The 25451-nt window shown below is 49.1% G+C and overlaps 2 protein-coding genes and 1 long non-coding RNA gene across 6 annotated transcripts in view; 1 reads left to right on the forward strand and 2 right to left on the reverse strand.

Annotated features, from left to right (window-relative positions):
• Nucleotides 1–1808, reverse strand: part of LOC130250927 (uncharacterized) — a 34811-nt gene extending 33003 nt beyond the window's left edge. Inside the window, exon 1 of the long non-coding RNA XR_008840066.1 lies at nucleotides 1505–1808. This is a non-coding gene — a long non-coding RNA (uncharacterized LOC130250927). The remainder of the gene's footprint in view (nucleotides 1–1504) is intronic.
• A 255-nt stretch (nucleotides 1809–2063) lies between these two features.
• Nucleotides 2064–10714, forward strand: CEP68 (centrosomal protein 68). 4 transcript variants are annotated; one of them, XM_056487117.1, is made up of 7 exons: nucleotides 2064–2125; nucleotides 5015–5422; nucleotides 5915–7366; nucleotides 8453–8575; nucleotides 8798–8894; nucleotides 9363–9518; nucleotides 10232–10708. In XM_056487117.1, the coding sequence occupies exons 2-7, from the start codon at nucleotides 5060–5062 to the stop codon at nucleotides 10261–10263; spliced, it is 2223 nt and encodes a 740-aa protein (XP_056343092.1). In that variant the 5' UTR covers nucleotides 2064–2125; nucleotides 5015–5059; the 3' UTR covers nucleotides 10264–10708. The 4 variants fall into 4 exon arrangements, with proteins under 4 accessions (XP_056343092.1, XP_056343094.1, XP_056343091.1 ...); XM_056487116.1 differs by lacking the exon at nucleotides 2064–2125 and adding an exon at nucleotides 2191–2939 and having other exon boundaries at nucleotides 10232–10714; XM_056487119.1 differs by lacking the exon at nucleotides 9363–9518 and having other exon boundaries at nucleotides 2087–2125.
• A 757-nt stretch (nucleotides 10715–11471) lies between these two features.
• RAB1A (RAB1A, member RAS oncogene family) lies at nucleotides 11472–24805 on the reverse strand. Its single transcript, XM_056486590.1, has 6 exons — nucleotides 24405–24805; nucleotides 18449–18521; nucleotides 16302–16397; nucleotides 14857–14952; nucleotides 13756–13887; nucleotides 11472–13497 (listed from the first exon to the last, which is right to left on the reverse strand). Exons 1-6 carry the CDS (start codon nucleotides 24788–24790, stop codon nucleotides 13300–13302), a joined length of 981 nt encoding a protein of 326 aa, XP_056342565.1. The 5' UTR covers nucleotides 24791–24805; the 3' UTR covers nucleotides 11472–13299.
• Nucleotides 24806–25451: the final 646 nt, after the last annotated feature.

Below are 25451 nucleotides of genomic sequence, written 5' to 3' on the forward strand. Positions count from 1 at the left end.
TTCTGAATACATACAGCTGGTATTCATGATGGATCCAGTTCTGTGCAAAAAACCATGCATATTCTCACCAAAAAGGTAACTTGTCATATATCATAAGTACACTGCTTTCAAATCTGCTCATGACAAGGAAGCTCTAGGTCATGTCGTAGATTTGGAGATTACTGCTGAATTGTTGCATCCACAGGTCCAGAGAAATCCATTGTCTTTGCTGGAAAAACCCAAGTTTGAAAGAATTTTGAGGTCTCAACTCAGCAAGAAAATATCTTTGTTATTCTTTGCCAGCCTTGAGTGACTTTGGGTGGGAGTTTGGCTGGGCTGACCCTGTATAATAGATCAAATAAGCCAATTTCTCTTCAGCAAAGTTCCTAAGAAATAAGGCCAGCTGCCAGCAGAAAAAAATCGGTATTGTCCCCCTGAATTTCTTAAATAACCTCTCCTTTAGATCACCAGCGGATTCCCCCCTTGTTTATTGACACCCACTCAGCCCAAGCCCAAGGGGAGGGGAAAGGTTTCTCGGTGCTTTGGCTGCTCCTGCAGACATCCTGGCACTTGTTTGATCAGGGGTGGAACAGGACACAGACCTTTCCTGCCGGGGCCGAGGCCGCAGCCAGGTGCTATTCAGCTCCCAGAACAATGCCTGGCAGCTCCCAAGTAATTTAAGCCGGCTAAAAAAAGCCCAGCCTGGGGATGAATCATGACCCATCTGCGTTTGCTTCCACCTTTCCACTCAGAGACCTGAAATCAGCACGGCCTCCACTGGCAGGCAAGCGGCTCTCTGGAGAATGAGCAATAAACAACATTTTAAAGGGATTTTCTTCCACAAGGGCTTTGCCTGTGTGAATTCCAAGAAAAAGCCAACTCTAGAAAGTATGCATCTGGGGCAGAGGGATGTGCAGCCTGCCAGATAATTTGCTGTAACATTCATCAAAGAAACCCGAAATGAAGGAACATTACACAGGAACAGAGATGATCCTGAATTTTTCCTGGCTATGAGTTCTCCTGAGAGCACCATGTTCTACTGCAGCATTACAGCTTCACTTCTTGAAGCAGCCCTGAAAAAAATATTCCCACTGTGTTTCTCTAGGGAGAAAAAGCAAAAGATCCTTCAGGATGTACATGGGGCTGGCTCCACTGGGTGCAGCAGAATAAACCCAGTTCATAGCCACTGGGAATCTGGACCATAACACTGAGATGGCAGAGCTGGAGCAGAAGCAAGGAGTGCTGTCAGGACCAAAGCACTGGCCAGGGACCTGGCATACCTGTGCTGTTCCCCTCATGCTGCTGCCAAACTGATAAGCAAACCCAGGATGTCTCTTTGGTCCCTCCTGGCCTAAAGCTGGGAACAATATTGTCCATAAAACACTTTATCAGATCCTTGACCTCTAGAAAATCTCTGCATTACCTAAGAAATAATCTCCAGGAGTAAGTGACATGCACAAAAGCCAGAATCAGGCAGTGGACAGCAACAAGGAGAAAGGTTTGTATTTCTGTATGATATGGGCACTTGCCAGGATACGTCCACTCCAGACACCAAGGGTCTGGCCAGGTACAAACCCCAGAGCAGCCTGCTTTAAAGCATGGCCTGGGGATCTTCCAGAAAGCTGCCCCGAGGGCAGGGCACGGCCGGCATCCCACAGGGATCACCCTAGGGGAGGTCTTGCACCGGCACCGCATCCCGCAGCTGTGTCTGGAAGATACCGGGATCCCCTGGCCACGGCGCGGGCGGTCACGGCTCGCGCAGGGCCGATTGCAGTCGGTTTGCAGCGCGGTAACGGTGCCAGGGCACAGCTCAGCCCCGGGAAGGTCAATACAGGGGCACAAGGAAACACCCTATTGTTCACACAAGCTCCTGACGGGCGTTTGGGGCCGCTCCTCAGGCTCCGGGCGCCCAGCGGGACCCGGGCCGGGCCGTGAGGGGCGGGGGCGGGGCCAGGGCGGGGCAGGGGGCGGGGCCGGCGCGTGTCGCCCCCGCCCTTCCCGCGCTGGGGTCAGCGCCGGCCGCGGGGCGGGGCCGCCCTCGAGCTCCGCTCCCATTGGCCGCCGGGCGGCGAGGGCGCGCGCGCTGACGCAGCGGGCGCTGCCATTGGCTGCCGACGCGGAGGGGGCGGGGCGGGGCTGGCGCTCGGTGAGTGAGGGCCGGGGCGCGGCGTGAGGGGGTCCCGGGGGGGAGCCCGGGGGTCCCGGGCCGCGTTCCCTTTGGAATCGCGGTGCCCCGGGCCGCGGCGCCTCCTCGGCCTCTTTGCCTTTATTTCTTGTGTTTTTGGTTAATTGCCGGTTTTTTTGCAGCGGCGGACAGGCGGGCAGAAGGCGGGCAAGGAGAGGAGCAGAAAATAGCAGCCCTCAGATCCCGCAGGCCTGAGGGGCGAGAGCGGTGTGGGTTTTTCCCCAAAACAACCTCGGAAATGCTCCCCCGCCAAAGCGGAGTTGGCGGGGGACGGAAATTCCATCAGCATCCGCTGCGCTCACGGCATTCCATCGGCCAGGCGATCCCCACGGGTGGTGGGAGCCGCTCCTTGGATAGAGCCGCTCCTTGGATAGAGCCCTCCTTGTCCGCCCCCTTTGTGCAGCCCTGGCCGGCACGTCCCTTCTGGCGGCGTGAAAAAGCTCAGGGATCGCTTTTCAGGAGAGATCCCTACGGACCTTCCCTTTGAAAGGAATGAAGCGGCCCCACTGTCTCCCCTGTTATCTAAAAACACGGCCGCGGGTATCGTTTCTGTGAGACAATTGAGGGCTTGGGTGTAGCTGGGAGTTTGGGCTCTTTTCCCGTGCTTTTGAGGCCAGTGGAAAGTTTCCACAGTGCCGAAAGCTGTGGTCGTACATCCCTCCTCAGTCCTGCCCGAGGACTTGGGATTGCTTCTTCCCGTCGCCAGGGTTAATCTGGATGCGTCGCTGCCACTGGCAACCTGACCTCTGAATTTTTTTGGACTTGTTGGAAAATGGTGAGAAAGCTTCTTTGCTAGACGCTCGTGTAGCTGGGAGTTGCTCTTAGTGGCAGTAGTGTTCTCACTTTGTTGTTAAATATGACTTTTTGCCCGAATGTTCTGTGTGTGGGATGTGTGTGACATCCCCGTCTCGTTTGTGTCCGGGTGTGGTTTGGATATCCACCTCCCTCTGAAGTTAATTGAAATCAGCTGCCTGAATTAGAGACTTTGGAAAATGCAGCGAGATCTCTGGTGTCCCTTTAAATACCCTTACAAATCCTACAGTAAGCAGATTTACTCTCACTCCTGTGTATTGGCAGGTTTCCTGGTTTCTCTTTAGCATCCAATTAGCTTCTGGAGATTTAATGAATCTGTGAACCAGCACTTGCTCTTTTTTAAAAGACCAATGGCAGCGTAGAAATGTAAATCACTGCATGCTGCCTCCATAAGATAACAAATGATCTTAAGTTCAGAATATTTGCCCTCCTCCACACAGTGAGGAAAGTAACAGATGGGTCATGACCTCTAAAGCTTTAATTTATGTTGCTTAACACATGGTTTTCAGATTTAAGGTCGAACTTTGATGTTTTTTACAGTTGTTTTTACTAGGCTGACACTTGACTCAAACCACCAAATCTGGTGGAGGTAACGATGTTCAAATCCCTTTGAGTTTAACGTGGCATCTTAAAAATAAAGCTGTCCTGAGGTCGGCTTCTGGTTACAGCACATTCACTTTTAAACTTTAGAGGCTGCTTTGATGCCTTGTTAATTTCTTTTCTTTCTTTTCTATATCTTTTCTTTCTTATAGATATATATATATTTAAGTCAGGTAACAAGGGCAAGTTTATTGATTACATTTTTTTGCAGCAATCCCACCTCTTTGTGTGGAAATACAACCTTTCTGAGGGCAGAGGCGAGCAGTGCAACCCATTTCAGATACCGGGATGTGCGTAGGCTTGGCTTTGGTAACAATCTAAGGAGTGTGTCTGGGGGGTCCAGCTGGGGTGGGGGCTGGCGGAGCCAGGGCTGTGCTCGTCCCCTCGGCAGCCGCTGCCTGCGGGATCAGCTGCCGGCTCTGGGATTTGGTCTCCCCTGGAGACCCGGCGCGCCCTGCCGCCGCTCTTTGTTCCCGTGCCCGTGGGAAAACCCGGCTTGTCGGAGGGAGGGGTGGATCATAAAACGAGACTGCGACAAAAAAGCTGGCAGAGGGAGTGACTATGAGTATCACCTTGTTTCCCACTTCCAAGTATTGTTTGGCAATTCTTTCTCGCCTCTTTTGATTTAAATTTCCTTTTAGTTGAGTTTGCTGTTGATGCTCCCTTGGCTGGTCTCTTTGCTGGCACCAGCTGGGGGAGTACCAGCAAAACCACTCTGCTGACATTTCCCTGCTGCCAACACCTTGGTTTGGGCTGGAGTTGCTGGAGGAGGCTGTGTTGGGTCTCCTTCATTTGGCTCACGGCTTGTCCTGCTGCAGCTCCTCACTCCAGCCCAGTCGGTGCAAGTATGTCCATTAATTTCCCAAAGAGTTAATTTCATGAGTTGAGGTAGAAGCTACAGAGCTGAGCACCAGGTTTGAGTTTTACAGCCTCCTACCTCCTCCTCTAACTTTTTATAGCTGTTTCTTGCTTCTGGATAGCTTCCACTTCAAGGTTTTGGGTTTGTATCTTTGAAAAATGCTCAGCTTTCCACCCCAACAGCCTTCAGGGCTCAGCCACACCAGGAGGTGCTTCATGTCCTAGTTAGTGATGTCTCATTCAAGCCCAGTGACCTCATGGTGCACAAAGTTGTTGGTGACATTGGCCATCAGTGCAGGACTCCAGTGCCTGGTATAAAGCCCAGGTTTGTTCTTGGCATGGCCAGGGCTGGAATGAGATTTTCCATGTGTGTCACATCCTCAAAAGCAGAAAATGCTGCTGAGATGTGAGGGTTTGCTCTTTCCACTGTCCCACCTGACATACCAAGGTGCTCCTTTATGAATTTTGGGGTGTCACCCAGATCATGCTTAAGCTCTCTGTTATTGGGTAAGCCCAGTTTCTTGGCTTGGAGACATGGGGGGATGCTGAGATGCCATTGCTGTGCGTTGTGTATTCCAGAGAGCCCGAGGCTCGGCATCGTCCTGTGGAAGCAGCTCTGTCCTGATGGCCGTGGATGTGGGAAAATCACCTTCTGAAGAGTCACTGAGCAGGAAGGCCGAGGGCGATGGGACGTGGCACAGCGCAGACACGGAGCCGGACTTCCCGGAGCTGGCAGGGAGCCTGCACCGGCTTCTGGGGACAGAGGAAGCCGAGCCCAGCCTGCAAGGGACCGAGAGCAGACACAGTCACACGGCCACTGGTGTCACCCAGGGAGGCTCCAGCTGCCACACGGAAGTGTCTTCAGCATCTGCACCAGGATTTCCCAGAGCAAGAGCAGGGAAAGGGGTGCTAGTGGATAGAGCTGCTGATGGTGGCCCTGTGCCTTGTCGAGGTGGCCATTGGTTCCTCTCTTCAAAAGAACAGCAGGTGAGAGCGTTTGTACCTACAGGTGTTGCTGTAGCACAGGAAGGTTCCAGGAGAGGTGGGGATTCATTTGTCAGGGCTGTCCCAGCAAGGGCTTTCCATTTCTCCCAGCCAGAGTGTGCTCACCCCAGCCCAGGCTAAAATGTGTGGTGGGGAAGGGCTTCAGCTCCAATGCCCAAGCTCTTGCTTCCATTTCCATGTTGCCAGTGCAGAGCTGAGAACTTGCTTAGGACAGTGCTCTTTAAATAAGCCTCTTGCTGCCAAATGACTCGTCGGCTTCCCAAACCCTTGAGATGCCTTTCCTTAAAAACAAGCCCTGCTCTGAGCAGCTGCAGGCCATCCCACAGATGGAACAGAGTTCCACATCCAGCCTCAGCTCATGGCAGGTCCGGGGTATCTCCATATCCCTGCACAAAGCAGCCTTTTGTCTGGATGCTGTGCTTCATTTCATGCTCGTCTCTCTCTCCCTTTCTTTTTCCATCCATCTTTGAGCAGGTGAAGGCATTGGGCTGTTGGGACCCGGTGTCCAGCCCTCCCAGCCACCGCAGTTCTGCCGGGGAGAACATCCTTGCTGGCAGTCACCACGATGCCCGTGTTGGCCGTAGGAGACAAAGTCTGGGAGCTCAATCCCCATGTCCTTCCACCCCAGAGCTCCTGCGACCCCAAACCCCGCCCAGCCCCGGGAGCGCCCCGTGGAGCCGCTCCGTGCTGAGCCTCTCCGCTCTGTCCTCAGAAGGAAACAGCGCCTCCGAGGAGCCGTCCGGGAGCTTGCCTGCCAGCACGGATGTCCCTTCTCCTGCGGCCACCGCGGCTGCCCAGGACCTGTGCTGCCGAGGGGGAGCGGAAGGCAGGGCCCTGCAGAGGCGGGAGCCCCCGGGCCCTCTGCTTGATTACCGCAGCACCGTGGGGCGCATCCGGGAGATCTCCTCCTACCAAGCCGATTACTGGGCCTGTGCCATTCCGGATTCACTGCCCCCATCTCCGGACCGCAGCTCACCCCACTGGAACCCCAACAAGGAGTACGAGGACTTGCTGGACTATGCTTACCCGCTGAAGCCGAGGTACAGGCTGGGAAGGATGCCAGAGCCTTTCCTCAATGATTCGGGAATAGGACTGGACAGCTTTTCTGCTTCTCCTGAGGGCGTGTCCAGGTCCACCAGCACCTATGGCCGAGCTGGGCAGGCTTGGGGATGCAGAGAAAATGGACTTTGGGAGTTTGTGGCCTCTGCAGAGAGATTCTCCACCCCAAGGCCTGGAAAAAGAGGCTGCTCGGGAGCTGGCACTTACTGTGAACCTTTACCTATTGCCAAAGCTTCATTTGCAAGGAGTGCTTCCTCTCATCCTTCCAGAGGTTTTGCTATGGATGTGAAGGTGGAATCATCTGGGCCAAGCTCACCTGGGTGCCCTGCAGCCAATGGGAGAAGCTGGGATACCAGAGGAAACCCCTGCCCGAACTACACAGGGCAGGTGAAAAGCACCAGTAGGTTTTTACCCACCACAGGAGTGCTCCCCCTGAGGAAGGAGTGGGAGGGTGATGAAGAATTTCTTTCCCTGCCTCCAAGACTGCAGGAGCTTGAAAGGTTGGCTCAGTTTTTGTCCAATCTTTCCTTAACTATAAGGCCTGGGCATGACCACCATAACCTTCCACATGACAGCAGCAGCAAGCAGCCCCTTTCATCCAGGATGGCTCCTTTTGGAGTACTGAGAGGCAGGGATGACAGAGGGGATAGTGAGGATTATGCTGGGCTGTGGCAACACCGCAGCTCCCGAAAGCCCAGCAGAGACAACACGGAATCATATGGCTGGATCCATAGGGATCTGCCCCAGGGGATTCGTCTACCAGCTGGTCTCAGGGACACATTGGATGGGATGTGCCTAAGTGAACCACAGGTCAAGGGGCATCCAAAGAAGAGCCAGCAGAGCGAGTCCCTTATCCAGTGTGTTAAGGTAGGCTGAGGCCAAGAAATAATGTTTATTTTGGGAAGATGTTGCATAAAATGTGCCTGTCTTTACAGCACGATTAATTAAAGCTTTCTGTTCTGTGTGATGTGTCCTGCCTGGCAGCTGGTGGTAATTTATGCAGGGGGGCTCACCAGAGCAGATAATTCCTTCTGATGGAGCACGAGCCCATCTTGCTTTCCCCTGGGGCTCGGTGTCACAGGCCAGGCTGGGTGGAGATGTGGCACTCAGCTGGGTCCCCCAGCCCACCTTTCCTGTAGCACTGCTGCACCAGGCAGGAGCTGCAGCAATTCTGAAGGGTTTCCTGATTATTTTGTGGATTATTAAATTTGTCCCAGCACTGTGCTCTCACCCTCCTCTCCATCTTCTTCCCACCCCAGTGCTGGGATGAATTCGGAAATGATGCTAGGCTGTTTGCACAAGAGTGTTATCATGCACATAGCTGCAAGCTCATCCCCTCCTCTGGTATGGAAATAACTGTTGATTTAAAAGGATCTTCTCTGTATTTGTCATGCCAAATTGCAGTGCCAGGGAAAAGCACTGCTCTATGGCAAACTCCTGAGGAGCAGGAGCAGGTCTAGAGCCTGGTTTTAGTGCCAGCAGAGGCCCCTGGGTTTCATGCAGCATCTTACAAAAATAATCCCTTACCGAGACACTTTAAAAATAAATGAAAGCACTTAATTGAACGAGACAATCCCTTGGGGAAAAGCAACTGCAAATTAACTGTATGGCTCTGGTGAGGAGGAGGAAGACATCTCCTGGGCTGGGAGGTGGTGGAGGCCAGCCTCTCCCTTCAGCCTGGGTGCCACCAGCCTTCAGCACCTCTCCATGAAGACATTTCATGGTGACCCTCAATTCTTGCCACACAGTGAGTGCTGGAGCTGTTCAGGAGTTTAAATTAATCTTTGCCTTATTCCCATTGACCCTTGGTTTCCCAAGCTTAGGGATGTTTGTGTGCCGGGGTTGGAGAGAGCAGGGAGCAGCTGCTTTCCAAAACACCACTGCCTTACCTTTTCATGCCATCTCTGTTGAAGAAATAGATCCGTGACCCCTTTTTTATGCTTTGTTGAGCAGATGTTTTGCTGCCAGCTGGAAGAGCTGATCCATTGGCTGTACACCGTGGTGGATGTCACCAGCAGCTGGGTGCCACCCTCGCCGGATGCAGAGAGTGTGTCGGCAATGCTGCACCACTACCTGGTGGGTGTCACTCTTGCTCTGCTTCCTCCCCTCTCCTGTGCTGCAGGCAGCAGGTGTTGGGAAGCCAGGCATCACAGGAATGGTCCAGGGTGTACTGGGTTTGCAAAGCCGAATTTGGGAGCACCAGGAACCTGCTTGGAAGAAATTGCTCCCTGGGCAACCTGCCACAGGTGTGTGTTTCAAAAACCCTTCTAAGAAACGCTGCTCTTCTTGCCTTGCCAGGAGTTCAGGAAGGATGTGGCCGACCACCGGAGCTTGACTGAGAGCGTGCTGGAGAGGGGGGAAGCTCTCCTGGACTGCATGGCATCGAATTCACCAGGTGAGGAGGAACACTTGTGTGGGGCTACTCATGGACATAGGTGATGCTGGCCAAGGCATCTGGCCCCCAAAATCCCTGGCACAGCCTGGCCAGCACCACAGTGTACACAGAGTGGTTGCTCTTGTGATTTAGAAGAAGGGATTTCTAAAGGGTGGGCTGTAACTGCAGTCACCAAAGGGACTTTAGAGGTCAAGTACTTCATTATGGATGGGTTTTCTTGCACAATTCCAAAGGTTTTCTTTAAGACTTTATATTTCTGCAACTTCATGATGAACCTGGAGCCTCCTGGTTCAGTCCCTACCCCCTGCAAATGCTGCATCACAATGGTGATGGGATGAACAGCACATTATTGATTTTTAACACTTGATTACCTTCCAAAGTCTGCCTGGACGAGCAGAACTCTCAGCTCTGACAGACACTGAATTATCACATTCCTGTCACTTCCATTCAGACGTTTTTGCTTTCCAGCTCTGAAAGACACGCTGGGTCTGATTGCCAAGCAGTCGGAAGAGCTCGAAAGCCATGCAGAGCACCTGTACAAGTCCATCCTGGCTGCTGTGGGCCCTGTGCAGGGCGAGGATGTGGGGCAGGACAAGGGGGGTGCAGCACACGGCTGCTCCCTGGGTAAGCAGGGGCAAACCAGCCTTGCTGCAGTGGGCAAAGAGGGGCGAAGCACAGGAAGAGAAACACTCGAATTAGCAAACACCGAACATCAGGCTCCATTGTTATTTCTTTGATGCTCTTTGGAAAGCCTGGGAAGGCAGCAGGGAGGCTCAAAATAGATGCCCTGTTGTGTTTAACCATGTCAGGGAAAGAGCAGTGAGGGTGAACCAGCTGATGAAACCCAAGAGCACAGGGGAGCGATGGCAGCTCTGCAGGGACCTGGCAGGCAGGTCCCTGTCACTCAGGGCTGCAGAACGGCAGCAGTCCAGCACAGACACCTGCTCTCCCCAGATCTCTTGCACAACACGAGGGAGATGAGGAAGGGATATTTTTTGGTTTTGTATTTTCTCAGAAACATTCTGGTTGCTGTATAATGGTGGGAAAGGGAAGCAAGTGATTTCAGGTATAATAAAGGGACTAGAAAACTTGTTTGCTTATTTCTTGACCATCTGCCTTCAAAGAAAACTGGAGGCAAGTGTTCAGGGGTGACAGCCTCTTAGAAGAGAAAAAGTGTTTTAAGTAGTGTTTGGTTTGTTGTGGTTTTTGAATTGCTGCCTCTACCCAGCCATACCCTCTACACTGATTGAGAGGGGCGAGTAGAGGGAGTAGAGCATGGGGGTTTCTTTGTCAGACTGCAGACAAAGCATGACACCAAACACCTCTTTTTATTTCAGGTGCTGCCTCTGTCAGACCAAGGCTGCGTTAGCCCATCTCAGAAGGGCTGAGAAGAACTGCAGCAAGCACCAAACCACCTCCATCACCTCTCCAGAGATGCCAAAATCTGTGTCCAGTTGCCCACGGGGCTGATTTCAGTGTGGGTTTGTGCCATGGTTTGAGAAAGGTGTCCCATACAGCAGGTGTGCTGGGATGTCACAGCTGGCCTTTTCTGATTTGTTTTTTTAATATAGCTTCCCTTTTTTAATTGAAGTGGGCTGTTCTGTGTTAGCAAAATGTCAGGAACAGAGTTTTTTAACTGAGCAATCCATAGTGTGCCGTGAGCTCGCTAAGTAAAGCTGTGTGATTTTAATAGCCCTGTTCTCATGGTTTGTTTATGCTAGTCAAAAATAGGTGTGAGAAGCCAAGAAATAGCAACTCCTTCTGGTCTTGGGAGCAAACTGAAGGCCTGTTTATAATTACCACTCCCTGCTGAAGCAGAGCCCATTTAACTTTCAATTTTGTTATTCATAAACACAAAAAAACATAATACTGAATCCAAATAAAATAATAAGCAAGCAGGTTCAGGCAGGGACGAGCCAGGTTGTGTAACCTGCTGGTACCTGCTGCTGGCAGGAGCTGTGTTAGTGCTGTGCTGGTTTCCCGGGGTGAAGAGTTTGCCTTCCCCCTTCCAGCTACTGCAGTTAAATCACTGCTCAGAACATTCATCGAGGGTGTCCAGGATCCTTTCTCCAACAGAAAAAGGGCAGCTCTGAAGCAGCATAAGGTAAGTGGCCAAAAAAAGTTACAGAATGCTGGTACTTGGCTTTAATGAACCTTTAACCTGAATGGTGATCATGGTGTTCTTGTGCAGTATACATCATTTCCTCCATTCCTGTGAAAAGAACAGAGAAGTTTCTGTTCTGCTCAAGTACAAGGTGAAAGCAAAGTTAAACTGAAGCAGTTACAGCAAATAATTCATTGGGGTTTGTGGGGGGGTAGGGGTTGATAGTCTCCCATCTTTTACATCCTTGGCTTGAAGGACAAATTTTTTTGGCCCACTGTGTCAAAAGTATTCAGTATTTCAGCTCTCAGGTAAAAACAACAGTGCCTTTTCCCAGGAGTTTTAGGCCTGCTCTACCCTCGTCACAGAGCTCAGCCTGACAACCCCAGGCTTCAGCATGGAACAGCACCAGCCCAGTGACCCATTCGTGACTGAGGGGGAAACAAAGAACCACCAAACACCTGGTGTAGCCCAACTGGTTTTGCAATGCTTTTATTACTGTATATATTAACATTGGTTTGGATAGTATGTAGCAGGCATCTTGACATTGAAGTTCATTTGTGCACTCTCTTCAGGGAAAATGTTTTACCCTCAACACACCTCCTTCTGCTTCAGTTCCTGATCTCAGCAGCACTCACTGCTCCTGAGGAGCAGCAGATCACATTTATAATGAATTATACCAACAAGCACATCTCTACTAGAAAGCATATCACTTTATTGTGAAGGTCTCAAGTGGAAGAGTTCAACTTAACCATGACAATACTTTATGTAGTACAATTGCCTGTTGATTTATGCAACTATGTTGAAGAAAGCTGTTAGCCAAAGTCACCCCCCCCAAAAAAAAAAAAATCAGAGGATATTTGCACCAGTTTTAGTTTATACCTCACAACATACCTAGGCTATATTTTTACTATCACAGGGTGTATTTACTACTAGGGGAATGTTACATGGTCTTTCAAACATGAGACTATTTACAGAATAGGCTGAACATTTTGAGTTTAGATAAAGCTGAACAATTTTACATGTATAGGAAGTGTTATAGGCTAGCTTTCCTGTGGCTTTTAGCTAGACATCAGGCACTAATGATTTGATTAGCTCTGTACAAAGAATCACACACCATCCAAAACCTCTTGGCTGCTGGTTAGTTCCAAATTGTTTGAGAAAGCGCCTACTCTGAGCAACAGTTTGGTGGGGGCCTTGCTATCCCCATGTCACCCTCCTGGTGCCTCACTGCAGAAGGGAATAGAAGCTAAGCTGTTGCACTAAGTCAGAAGATACTGATTAAAAGAGGATGGAATTAACAGTATATAGAAAAGACATAATAAACCTCCTCAAGGTTTCGCTGAAATCGTTCATGTTAGGGAAATACTGTTCTCTCCCCTGCTATGCAAAGCAGACAGGAATTCCCTACATAGAGTCCTTGAGAAATAAATTAAGTTCCAAGACTAAGTTAGGGAACTGTTGTACATTCAGAGTGCATTATGCCTCATGAACCTTGGCTGGGTGTTTCTGGTACAGCACTCATGCCTTAAGCACCATGACAGCTCAGGCTTTGGGGCCAGTCACTGGGCAAGTTGCAGGGAAGGTCTGAGAGCCATGGCTGCACACACAGATATGTTGTTTTGTGCACAATGCAAGCCTGATTTCCCCCTTAGCCATACAAATTAAGACAATATTTATCACCATACAGTTTGATATTACTTCCAATAAGTACAATATTTATTAAACATTTCTTCAGTTTTGTTACATATTGTGCAACAAATTACAATATTCTGCAGCCACAAATTATATGCAGAGTATGAAGAAACTATTAATCAGATAGTGTGATCTCTCCATTTATAATTCTACAAGAAGGAACTAGCAAATCAGATCTTACATATATCTTACTAAATTTTATGCATGGAAAGTGACAGACACTGTTGTGCTGTTTGATACAAAATGGCTAAACTTCATCTTCAGAAGACTAAACCTGACATCTAAACATGCCAATAGAAACATCAAAACAAAAATACATCCTAACCAACCACAGGAAACAGTCTGGTATCAGGAAAAGCAACAAGGATTACACGTTTATAAACCAGCACACAAAGGTTTAAAACAGTTCTGAAAATGAAGTTAGCTGTCTTGAGTCAAGGGAATAAAAAAAGTCAGTATTGACCATTTACAATCTCTGACCTTTGTGGAGACGGTAAGAATCTGTTGTAGTGCAGCTACATACAGTACAATTCAGGCAATTTTTTTTTTTTTTCACTTGGGTTCAGATTGCAAATTCATTGTTGTGAGACAAAAGGGGGGAGGCAAGTTTTAGCAGCAACCTCCACTAGACTGCTTGACTGGAGTGCTCTGAATTTTAACATTGGATTTCTCTGCACCACCAGCTGTCGCTCCCGGACCCATTCGTTTTTTAATCTCGGCAGCCATGGTCATGAAAGACTGTTCTACGTTTGTGGCATTCTTTGCACTGGTTTCCAAAAACGGAATTCCAAGAGAATCTGCAAATTCCTGCAAATCGAGAAACAGTGAACAGTAAGCTCATACATAGGTTCATACCTCACCTTATTTTCTGGAGGACCACTGGATAACCCACAAGTTCCTGGATCCCACCCCACACCCCATCTCCAGTCTGAGGATGACTTCCAGGGCAGGGGGTCCTTAAACCGCCCCCATTTGTGGTACGAGGACACATCCTTGCACTGGAACCTCTGTGCATGACAAACCAGAGAAGGGCTCAGCCAAGCAAGCACAGGAGCCCCAACATACCTTTGCTGTTGTATAGTCTACTACTTTCTTTGTGGTCAGATCACACTTGTTCCCCACCAACAACTTGTTGACATTTTCACTGGCATAACGGTCTATCTCCTGCAGCCACTGCTTGACATTATTGAAAGACTCCTATGAGAGAAGAGACTTGTAAGCAAGGCCCTAGACAGAGTTCAGCACTACCCCTTTGGCCATGACCAGGAAAGGGTATGAACCACTGCATCACTTATCCATGTGATTCACAACCATGGGACAGGACTCTCTAACACTGCCCAGCTCCCCGATGGCCTCAGGACAGGCTGGTCACCAGAGGGGCCATACAGCTCCTGTTTCCAGCCCTACACAATCAGCCCTTCCTGCACTCTTCCCCCTATTATTTTTCTCTGCTCTACACTGGATATTCAACATCAACCATCTGGGAATCTTCTTCCTCCTGTAGCAGACATAAGGGATATGGCACACAGCTGAAACCAGGTGCATCCCACATATTTACAAAGCATCAGGTATTAGGTGCAAGTCACCTTGTAGATATGCTGGAACCACCTCTGACTCCAGAAATGCTGGACTGATATTCCAGTCAGTGACTGAACACAAGTGTTCTTTTTCTATTAATTCAGGAAACCTTATACTTCCCAAGTGCTCTTTAAACAACTGCACCAGTTCTTCTGAGATCCTTTCAGAGAAAACACTGGCTTGGTTGTATCCTGCACATAGGCTGACAATTTTCAGTTCCAAATGCTGGTCTTACTGTAGAACACAGTTCAAGTACATTCAGAAATCTTTCAACAACTTCCATCATTAACTCAGACTTGCTGCTACCAAAGGCACAGTGAGATGTATTCACACAGAAAAATCAGTTACCTGCTCACCAAGTTTTAGCTTAAGCCTAAGATACAATTTCTTAGGAGCCACAAATCCCACTGCTCTCTTTACTTCTATGTTTTATTTCTGCCAAACCAGGGGCAAACATATACATTTAGCTTGATAAGCCTTAACACAGCCTGTAAAACTGTGTCACTGTCTCCTTCAGATGTGCCCAGCTGTTAAATTCCCAATTTACTCAGTCTGGAGAAACTCCACAGGCACAGGTTTAGCACATACCTGATCTGTAACATCATACACAACTATGATGCCATGAGCTCCTCTATAGTAACTGGAAGTGATAGTCCGAAACCGCTCCTGTCCTGCCGTGTCCCACTGCAAGACAAGTGACAGGGTCAGCTCCTGCAGCATGGCTGAGCCAGTGCTCTACATCAGCTTCCAGAAACACAGCTCAGCAGAGCAGCCATCCAGCTACAACCACATCCACACCACAGCTACAGCAGTGGCTCTGAAGCTGTATGAATCAAACAGGATTCAAGGAGATCACACATTTTAACTGGCAATTATACTTTGTGGGCACTTTTCAGAAGTTCTCATTTCTTTGGTTTCAGCCAAGCATAGTCAAGAGATCTCTCTGGGGAAAACATTAAGCAATTCTGACCCATGAAGAAGACATGGTTCAGTGGTCAGAAAAGCAAACACAACCCAGGACTTGAAAACCTGCTAGGTCAGAGAGCTGCAGGTCTCTAATGTGACCACTCCCTTCAACTTCACTGGCACACAGGCTTCAGCAAAGGTATTTAAGGGTAGCAAACTAGGGTCCCATCTTCTGCTGGGAGAGTTAAGAAAGGACATCAGGTGCCTGACCTCTGCTCCCACCCAGGAGAGGAACAGGACTCGCCCAAATATTTCTCTCCCTGGAGCTGTGTCAAGAACAGGGCAGGCTGTGTTTAAAAACAGACTCACAGACAGATTTGAGCAGTGACAGCATTCCTAGTGGACTGCTCTGTACTCAGGACAGTTACATTAGAGTCTGGAGGCTCAGGCTTCTGGCTGTAAGCTGGACTCTGCTCCACAACACTGAATCCCTGAGTCACTGCCTTCAAGTCCTGAGAGTCTGCTTGAGCTGGAAGCAGTGGCTGACAAGGATTGTCTGACCTTGCACAGATATTACATTTCATCACACTAGTCACCCTTTTAGAGTGCTTCAAGATTAAAGAATTGCCAAGTCTCTTCCCCTGTTTATTCCAAGTGAAAGGCCAAAAGCATAACCAGAAAACACCGCCCAGTGCTAAGGCAGCCAGGCCAGTTATAAGCCTTTGTGTCAGTTTTTCCATTCAGGTCAACAAAAGCAGTTTCCAGCACTTAAGACAGTACAGCCTGGTAATCACAGCTGCTGTGGAATTCAGGCATCTTGGACAACTGTGTGGTATTCCTGCACTTAAGCAAATCCTGGCTAAATACTGAAGAACTACACCAGTTTTGATATGAGAGCACTACAGCACAGGATCTCCTCTTCCAGGCAAACAGCCTTGATAATAAGCACCCTTCTTTAAGGACACGTCATGAGAAGTCTTGCGAGAACTGCCTCGCCTCCTGTAACAGGGAAAATACCCCTTGTATTTGAATATATTTTAAAGTACAAAGATGACCACCAACAGCTATGGATATAACTCTGTGCTCCAAGAGACTGAAGCACACAGGAGTTGAGAAATACTACTTACTATCTGAAGCTTGATTGTTTTCCCATCTAGTTCTATAGTTCTGATTTTGAAGTCCACACCAATCGTGCTGATGTAACTTTCTGTGTATGTGTCATCCTAGGAGAGAGAGTGAACATAAGTCAAGCCAGCTGCATCTCTTCTGCAGTCACCTACTTCATTATGCACCAGTCAGACAAAGGCACTTATTTTCCTTGTAAAACCAGCCTGATCTCTCATGGCAAAGTCCAGGAGGTGGCCAAGCATTTACTTTTCAAAAATTCTGCAGCTTTTACAAGCACCAGCCAGACTTTGTGTTTCAAAAACCAGCCAAAAAAAGCCTCTTTTCCGGAAATCCTGTAGTGTCAAGTCCTTGAGAGCTGCAGTGTAAAAAACAGTCTTTCCTCATGTTGGCAGATTGAAGAGGTACTTAGAATAACCACTAAGGTTATTGAAACACATCATATTTTTATTTTCCTTTGATGGTTTTTCATCTGTGTTACACAGCAGCTACCCAGAACAAGTCAGAGGCTCTGTCTCAGTCACACATGAGTGTCAGATCCTCTGCTGCTGCAGCTGGTTGCTAAGGCAGGTTAGAGTTACAGCTGGAGTACTTGTGCTGAGGCCTCTGCTCTTCAGCCTGTGTTGATACAGGAGGAAAAAACACTGCTTCAGCAGCTTGCAGGGACCTGACTGCAGTCTCCAACAGGCCTTAAGGCACACAAACTGCTGGGTCAGTTTTTGCTACCTTCTAGTGATTGTCAGCATGAAGGAAGTTTCTATTCCTAAAGTACCCAAATGATAGAATTTCATGTACAATGTACCATAAAAGGCTTTATACAACCAGTAGGTATCACAAAAGCAAGGGATTCCTCTGGGCTGTGAATGGAAGACATCTTAGGTAATACATCCAAGTAAGAATAAAATATTAAGCCCTTCAGAATGACATGACATTTATTTCCTTAACATTTCAATACTCCAAAGGATATGTTTGAACAGCCTGAAGAAGTTTAACCTACAGCCACAAGAAAACACAGGTGTGGTATGCTGTGGTAATTCCTTATGTCAGGGTAAAACGGCTTAACTGGAAAAACATCTCGAAACACCAGATAACAGAGCACAAACTTAAGCTGGCTATCAAAAAAGAAGAGTTGGATTATTCACATTATTCATTTGAAGCCAACATTATTCACATGAAATCAAAAGCATCTGCAAGAGAAGCAGGCTAGACTGCTCTAGGAGTACTCTCCAGCTGTGGCATCACTTCCAAGCAAGCACTGCCTCCATATTGTGAACAGAGCAGGTGACATCCTCCTACTGTTTGTCCTGGTACCAACAGCAGCTATAATGGCTTTAACTGAGGCTGTTTCTACACCCAGATCACCATTTCACATTAATAATATCAGGTACAACAGGCTCGTTCCAGAGGTGCCCAGAGGAATTGCTCAGGCTGTGAAAACAAAGCCATCATCTTGCAGTAGTGTCACACTCAAGTTTCTAAGTTCATGTCCCATATCCTGCTTCCGTCCTCTCCGCCCATGGCAACGTAAAACTGCACTTTGGCATAGACAGAGATAAGAAGTTCACTGGACTTCAGCTTTTTCTACTAAGAGCTCTCAAACCCATTTTACATTTTCTCGTTGACAGGAAAACTAGAGCCAGAACAGCTCACCAGCAATTTCAACATTCAGTAAAAAAAGCAGAAGGCCTTATTATTCCTACAGTATTATTTACATTACTTCTGTGACTGAACAACTGGCAGGTCTTTTTACTGCAGGTATCAAACTTCATGTGGCTGAAATGTTCTTATCAAATAGTAACTGATCAAGGTCTGTACTCCTCATGCCTTAGGGCACACCCCCAGAATTCCTTCCATCCTCAGCATTCTACCACTCCTGTAATGATGGAAGTTAAATTAAGGTATCTTGTTCTCAAGTAACAGGAAAATTAGAATTAATCTTAGCTCGACATATTACTATTACTGATATTATTTCTTTCCAATTTAGTCAAATAATTACACCAGACAGACACAATTTCAGAAGACAGGAGGAGTTTGCAATACTATACTTATTCTTTGGTATTACCACGCCTGTCAGACATCAGCCCTGCTACCTGAAGGGAAGTTCTTGCTAAGTATCTCTTTTACATAGTTGCCAAGCATGATCACTTACTGCAAACCTAAGTAGAAGGCAAGATTTCCCAACACCGGAGTCTCCAATCAGAAGTAACTTGAATAAATAGTCACTGCAGAAGGAAAAAAAAAAATTAGGTCACTTAATGAAAAACATTGTCAAGAATGAAGCTCCTTACAGCCAGTATATTATGACTTTTGAGAAGAGTAAATAAATTCACTGCTAGGGAAATCACCTACAACTCCAAGCTCCTCTATTCACAATTTACTTGGTATGGGAAGTGTGAGGTAGATGCTCTGAACACAGCATTGTTGTGTGGAACTGTGCCTTCCTGGGAAGTTACTCTGAGGATAATAGTGGGACTATCAGCAGGAGTAGCACTGTTCTACCTCAGCCCTTTGTGGTCCAGCTGAGACAAAAATCATGCTTTGCAATGGAGCGCAAGCCCCCTTGTTTGGCTAAGTAACTCAAATAACACAGGTGGTGGTAACAGCCTGCCGCCCTCCAAGGGCCATTATCTTAATGTGCTTAATGTTGAGTCTTCCTAATGTTAAAGAATAAGCATGGTGTCACCAACCACCCTATATTTACACTTCAAAGGGTAGTGAAGATTTCATTGTTAACAAAATATGAGTTTTTGTGGTAGTCCTAAGACTAATGGGGAAATTTCATGCTAGAGAATAAGTAACAGAAAAACAACAACCCACCACTTACACAAGTTATTTTGCTTCTCAAGCAGTACACTAACTCATTCTCAGTTGACAAACTCTTTGACCCTGTAATGGCCCAGAACTAAGTCCTGATCTCACTTAGCCACAACAGTTCAACAGCCATATTTTTATGCCCACTTAAGCACGGTGAGTAAAGATTAAGGATGTGAAGTGCCTTGAGTCAATTGTCCCCACCTATTATTCCCTAGAATTGCCACTGCCTCTGACTGGCAGGAATCCAGCCAGGAAACTGCATCCATCCCCAGCTGATAACAGCCAAGCAGATGGCCAACCACAGCTTCTCACCACTCCTCTGCTCGAGTGCCCAGTGCCTCTCACCTGGCTGGGCCCAGGCTGCAGAACTGAAACCTCCAATCTCTGCACCTCTGCCATGCCTAGAGAGGAGTCAGAAGTGCTACACATAGCAACTAATAACCCAGTCCTTAAAAATGCAACCCTTCCTAACAGTGTACAGCTAAAAGCACTAAATCATTAAAAAAAAAAAAAAAAAGAAAATTCAGAGGACACCTAGCAGTTGACAATCACAGAATTCACCACTCCACCTGTCAAGTCATGTATTACCACAAGGCAAGATGGCTTTAGGAGGATGACAATTAATCCAAACTGTTTGGGGGACACAAGTTACATTACCCCACAACCCACACATCTCAGCAGTTGAGCTGGCTGAAGCACTGTTACAGACCAGAAAACTTCTCACCCCCAAGAGCAGCAGAAACTCTGTAACCTGGGGACCAAGGTAAAGTAGGAGGGCTCCAGGACCTGCTCCAGTGTTACACCTACGCCTTCCTCCCCACCACTGTGCCTCAGCTTCCACTCAGCTCCTTCCAACTCTAGCAGGAAGTTTGGATTGCTCAGTTCCCTACAAACACAGAATTTTCAGCAATCCTGTAGTCAGGTTATTACTTACAGCTTGCAGCATGTTTTAATCCCCTTGAGAATATTAACATACAAATATTAACACTGTATTGTCTCCACTAAAATTAGTGGGGAAAAAAGTAACTCCTTCCTGGTAGAGGTAAGGCTTCAGCTGTGGGTCTGAGATCCACTTAAAAACCTCCACTTGCTTCCAATAGTAATTCAGGTTCCCCCAGGCCTCAAACATGGAAACTGGTCTCCCTCTGTTACTGCTCGTGGTAAGAGCAGCTCCCAGCCAAACCTACCCGTTAAATCTCTTACTCTTCAGCAGCAACAAGAACAGTAACAGTGTGTACACAGAACAAATGCTAAGCTAATTCAACAAGAACTCCGAAGTCCTAAATACTGGGCTTGGTATCTTTGCTATTCAGCTGTCCCCTCACTTTGGGCTTCAGTATTTCCACAACCAGAGAGACATACAGGTCTTAAGCCACCTGCCTCAGCCCCACCAAAACCAGGGCCAGCACCAGCATAGCTGGAAACAGCCTTTAGTGAGTTAGCTCTGTCTCTGACCTTAGAAATGGGTGTTGTGTCACAAAAACCTAATTTTGGTGGTAAGATTTTTATCAGTTTGGGAATAATATACCTAAGATTTTAGTAACTTAGGGTTTTAATTTTTTAGAACACTGCATATTACAATATTATAGTGCCTTCCTTTCCAAGTACAGCTTAAAGCTTTAAAAGATACAGCTCCCAAGACTTTTTAAAATATACCAGGTGCCTATTTAGGGCCATAAGAACCAAATGTGGTGTTTCTTAGAGTGTGATGCCTGAGACAGCTCTTGGGTACAGCAACAGTTTAAATCAAATAAAATTTTAAGAAGCTACAAAAATTTGCAGAAACCTATTTCTAGACTGAGCTACAGCAATAGAATATTGGGGTAAGAGTTCAACTACAGCAATGCATCCAAAAAATCACACAGGTTATTTGGTATTTACTCCTGAAGAAGCACACAAACATTTCTGAAGCCACTGAATTTTGCTCTTTCTACCTGGAGACTTAAAACTCATCAGCTCCTCCAGTTTAGGGAGCCTTCATAAAGCTGGCTGAGCTTTGCAGCACAGCCTTCTCCACGCTCCTTGGGAGACAGTGGGAATTCAGGTTAATCATTCAATTATTTCTCACCATCTACATAAGCCAGTCATACTCGGGTCGTTTAAAAGAGCACACTGGAAGAGCATGTGCAGCAAGGCAGGTGGGTACAGTGAGTAGGAGCGAGTCTTTCAAATCCTCCCCATAACTTCCTCTTGCCAGACAGACAAAGGACAAAGATGTTAAATGTAACTGCCTCTTGCTAAAAGAGGAGGGGGGAAAGGCACCTCCAAAACAGCCAGACTGATGTTTTGAGTAGTGCAGCATTCTCTTGATACACACATGTCCCACATCAGTGAGTTCAGCAGAAAACCAGGAAATTAAGTTGGGGACAGACCTGGCCAAAGCTGTGGAACAAGGGACCTGTGGGTCTGTAAGATATTGCTGCTTATCTAATTTATGTAAGGAGGCATGTGGGGATTTTTTAAATGCCAGGAAGGTTTTATGCCAAAACAGACAAGGCTAGGTAGTCATCTGTCTGCAACAAGAAACTGCTGGAATTGGCTTTAATCACTTATGTCAGCTGCAGGTTTACTGTAAACAGGTACTTACGGCAGCCTCAATCCCCACTCTTGGTTCTACCACCCCAGAAATTCTGAAGAGGAGCATGACTGTCACTGATTACACACTGTCTGTGTAAGCAAACAGAATCCAGAAGACACTATGCCACTTTGCATGGCAGATTGCTACTTAGAAAGGTTAGAACACAAACACTTTCAGATGATTCCAGCAACTCAGAAGCTGTCACTCAACTGTCATCTACTAACCACCAACATCCAAGACTGAAACCCACCTCACTGGTATTCCCAAACACTTCTGAAGAATGCAAAAAGAACCCCCCAAGATTTGCTCCAAAACCCACTGAGTTTCCTCATCTGTGCTGGAAGATACTTGGAACAAGATGCAGGCAGAACACTGATCTGATCAAGATTAACTCCTGAAACCACTTGGCTGCTATGGACCATGCACCCCACCAGCGTGTTTATGCTACATGCAAGTTGCAGAAGGCCAGGAAATGCTGAACCTGACATGATCTAGTCACAACAGAGTCAATATTGACATTCTGCTCACTCAAACACCGGCAGGGAGGAACACATCCCAGTGCTGGGTAGGCAGCTGGTTTTGGAAGTCAGCTTCCAAACTGTAATTTTAATATCTCATCTATCCCTCGTCAGCTCCTTCACTCAATCTAAAACCTAACAGTCCACTCGGCTGTCCCACAGCCCTGAAGCTTCAAGGAAGCTCTCGGAAGCACAACTCTCCTTCAAGCCTTTGCATGAGCAGGACCTAACCCTGAGGGCTGTATCAGGAGAGCTGAAGGAAGTAGGTCTTTAGTTAGAGATTTTAACTAGCTATCCTGCTGACTTCTGAGGGAGTTCTGGCATGCCCAGGAGAGAGGATTTGGTGCTGCAGCCTAATCTGAAGCTGTGATAGGGAAGTGAGAATGTGTTACATTACAGGCAAGGCACTTCTGGACATATCTCTTACACTGAACTAGAAGAAGCAATGTCCTAATCCCTTAAATCTTATTCTTGTTTTAACAGGGATCCAAGTACACACAACACAGTGACAGGTATTTTCTGTCCATCTCACCACACCCTTCCCATCTCCTCCCTCATCCTGACGCCACCCTCCGAGGAAGTGGCAATTTAACACTGCGAGTTAATCTCAAAACTACAGCTTTTCCTCTTTGTTTCACTTTCAAGAACACAGCTGTGCTCAACAGGACCAAGCACTCTTCACTAAGAATGAGTCTCTCTGAAAACACTGTCCCTAAGCACCTCGTTGCAGGGAACTATCTTCTGCATCAGACTAGAGGGCTGACAGACTGCAAGAAAGGAAAAAAAAAAAAAAAATCTATGGAAAAAGCCCCATCTAACTAATTTTCTCTTAGCGGCCTAACACTCTGCAGGCAGTTCTCCCAATACAAAACTCAACAGTCTGCAAGGTAAATTTGAGTTTAGCTCTTGAGAGCCCTTAGGACCATGGAGCACCAGAAGTTTGCTGCTTTTTCATCCACTGCCTACCTCCAGTTACTGTTTTGGTGTTTTCCAAAGCTACATGAACAAGTTTGTGATGTAATCTTGCCAAGATGTAACTCGAGTTCCTGGCTGTACCTCCTGGGTGTCACCAACTCCCTCACTAGCTGATGACTACTTGTTTGCTCCTCAGGTGACTTTAATGGACTCAGAGCGCTTGCAACCAACCCCACTGACCTAAGTGGAAAGCACGGGAGCCATGGCCACATGAGTCAGGAGACTCAGCTGAGAGGATAAAATTGTGGGTGTCTTCCAAGAGCAGCGTCAATGGATATCCAGAGCAGCAATGTCACACCACACGTGCATTTTAGTATCAGAGCCACTCCAGTGGCATCAGATGGGACAGTGGCTTCACCACCCCAAAGTGGGGTGCCAGTAAAGCCAGCATCTGTGAAGGGATCCTACAAGGCTAAATGGCTGGAAGGACAGCAGCTGATTTTTTTAACTGCTTTCTAAACTAAGCCTAAGTTCCTCCTCTAACTCGCACAAGAAAGTCACTAACAAAATAAAGTTTATTGTTCCCGACAGCCTGGTGAGCAGGACACAGCTCCCCGAATTTCCAGAATACAGACAGCCCCTGGGCAGAGCTCAGACAGCCCGACTCCCGAGCAGGCCAACTAAAGAAAAAGGCCATACTCACACAACGACCCTCCCAAAAACCCTTTGTGTCGTCTCCAGGTTTTCTAAGCAAGTGCTATTTCAGCTGAAAACAGCCCCAAGACCGATCTATTATCAAGTCACAGCGTTGCAAAATCTACAGTGGCAAGAAGTGTTTTGCAAGAGCCATGTGACACACACATGACTTGCAGCTAAAGCGAAGGGTGGACCCCTGGCTACGGAGCCGCCACAGGCCAGGGGATCGGCTTTCACAGGGCGCCGGTGTCCCCTCGATCACTTGTTGGAGTCAAGGCCCCGATGTGCATTCCCAAGGCTCGGGAAAATCACCGCGGCTGCGCCCCACGGCGCTGCCGGGGCGCTGGATGGCGGCTCCCCCCGGGGACACCATGAACCCCCGCGGCCCCGCCGGGATCGGGACCGGGACCCACCCCGGGCGGCCCTGCCTCCCGCCCCCCATCCCTCCTCCTCCCCGCCGCCGCTCGGGCCCGGGCGCGGCTCCGCAGGGGTGGGGGGGGCTCGGGCCCTCGGGCCCAGCGCGGGTCCCCCGCGCCCCGCGGCGCCTCCAGCGCGGCCCCGGAGCCGCCCCGTCCCGCACTCACTATTCGGGGTTCATGCTGGACATGTCCGTGGGGCCCGCGGCCCGAGGGACGGCGAGCGCGCTGAGAGGGGGCGGTGCGGCGGCACCTCCCGCCGCCGAGGCAGGCGCTCCGCGGTTCGCTGGTCCGAGGGAGCCGCGATCGCCCGGCGCTCGGCTCGGCCCGTCCGCCCGCGCCCGCTCCGCGGCCTCCGCGCTGCGCCTCAGCCCAAAATGGCCGCCGGAGCCCGACCAGGAAACGGGGCGGCCGCTCGCCGAGCAGCGCTTACATGGCCGGGGGGCGGCCGAGGGGCGCGACGGGAAACCGAGTCCGCGCCGCCGCCTCCTCCCGGCCGCGCCCCCTCCTGGGGACTCGCTCTCCCGGCGGCCGCGGCGGCAGAGGCAGCTCATGCGCAGTAGCTGGCCTTTCTTCCCTCGGCCCCGTCGGCTCGGAGCGGCGGCCGGCGCCGCTGATTGGCCGGGAGGCGCCGGCCGGGGGTGACGTCAGCGGGCAGACGTGGCAGCTCGGGCGAGTCAGCGCGCGGGCGGGGCGGGGGCGGGGTCTCGGCGGGCGAGCCGGAGCCGGAGCCGGAGCCGGGCGGGGCCGCGGCCGGGCTCCATCCCGGCCTCCATCCCTACTTCAGTCCCTGCTCCCGCCATCCCGGGCTCCGTCCCTTCCTCCATCTCTGCCAGCCGCCCTCGGTGCACCCCGGCCCATCCCGGTGCGGGAGTTGTTTCTCCCGATGGTTCCCTTTGCCCCGCGGGCCGTAAGGCGAGCCCCCGCCGGAGCCGCGGCCGGTCGGGCTGTCGGTGCCTCAGCAGGGCCTGTGCCCGGGCTGCGGAGGCGGGACAAGGCACTCGGGAATGCGGGCAGACTGCGGCTGCAGGGCGGCGGGCAGCGGTGGAGGCTTCGCGCCGAACGCGGGAGCGCATCTGGAGCAGCACCGGGCAGCTTGAGCTCCTCTGAGGCCTGTGCTCTTCACGTGCCTCTGTCCCTTTTCGCATCTCTTATCAGAACCTCTTTACAAGCATTAATCACATTTCACTACAGTCTTTAGGCACAGTAAATACT

The sequence above is a fragment of the Oenanthe melanoleuca genome, chromosome 3 (assembly GCF_029582105.1).
Source record: "Oenanthe melanoleuca isolate GR-GAL-2019-014 chromosome 3, OMel1.0, whole genome shotgun sequence".
Classification (NCBI taxonomy): Eukaryota; Metazoa; Chordata; class Aves; order Passeriformes; family Muscicapidae; genus Oenanthe; species Oenanthe melanoleuca.

Excerpts from the sequence above, each read along its gene's own strand:
- CEP68 (XM_056487116.1), top strand. Across the intron at positions 5,423-5,914 it reads TCTCTTCAAAAGAACAGCAG|GTGAAGGCATTGGGCTGTTG; the intron begins GTGAGAGCGTTT and ends ATCTTTGAGCAG. Across the intron at positions 7,367-8,452 it reads CCCTTATCCAGTGTGTTAAG|ATGTTTTGCTGCCAGCTGGA; the intron begins GTAGGCTGAGGC and ends TTTGTTGAGCAG.
- RAB1A (XM_056486590.1), bottom strand. The coding sequence starts at position 24,790 with ATGAGCTGCCTCTGCCGCCGCGGCCGCCGGGAGAGCGAGTCCCCAGGA. Across the intron at positions 16,398-18,448 it reads GCCTTCTACTTAGGTTTGCA|GATGACACATACACAGAAAG; the intron begins GTAAGTGATCAT and ends TCTCTCTCCTAG. Across the intron at positions 14,953-16,301 it reads AAACAATCAAGCTTCAGATA|TGGGACACGGCAGGACAGGA; the intron begins GTAAGTAGTATT and ends CTTGTCTTGCAG.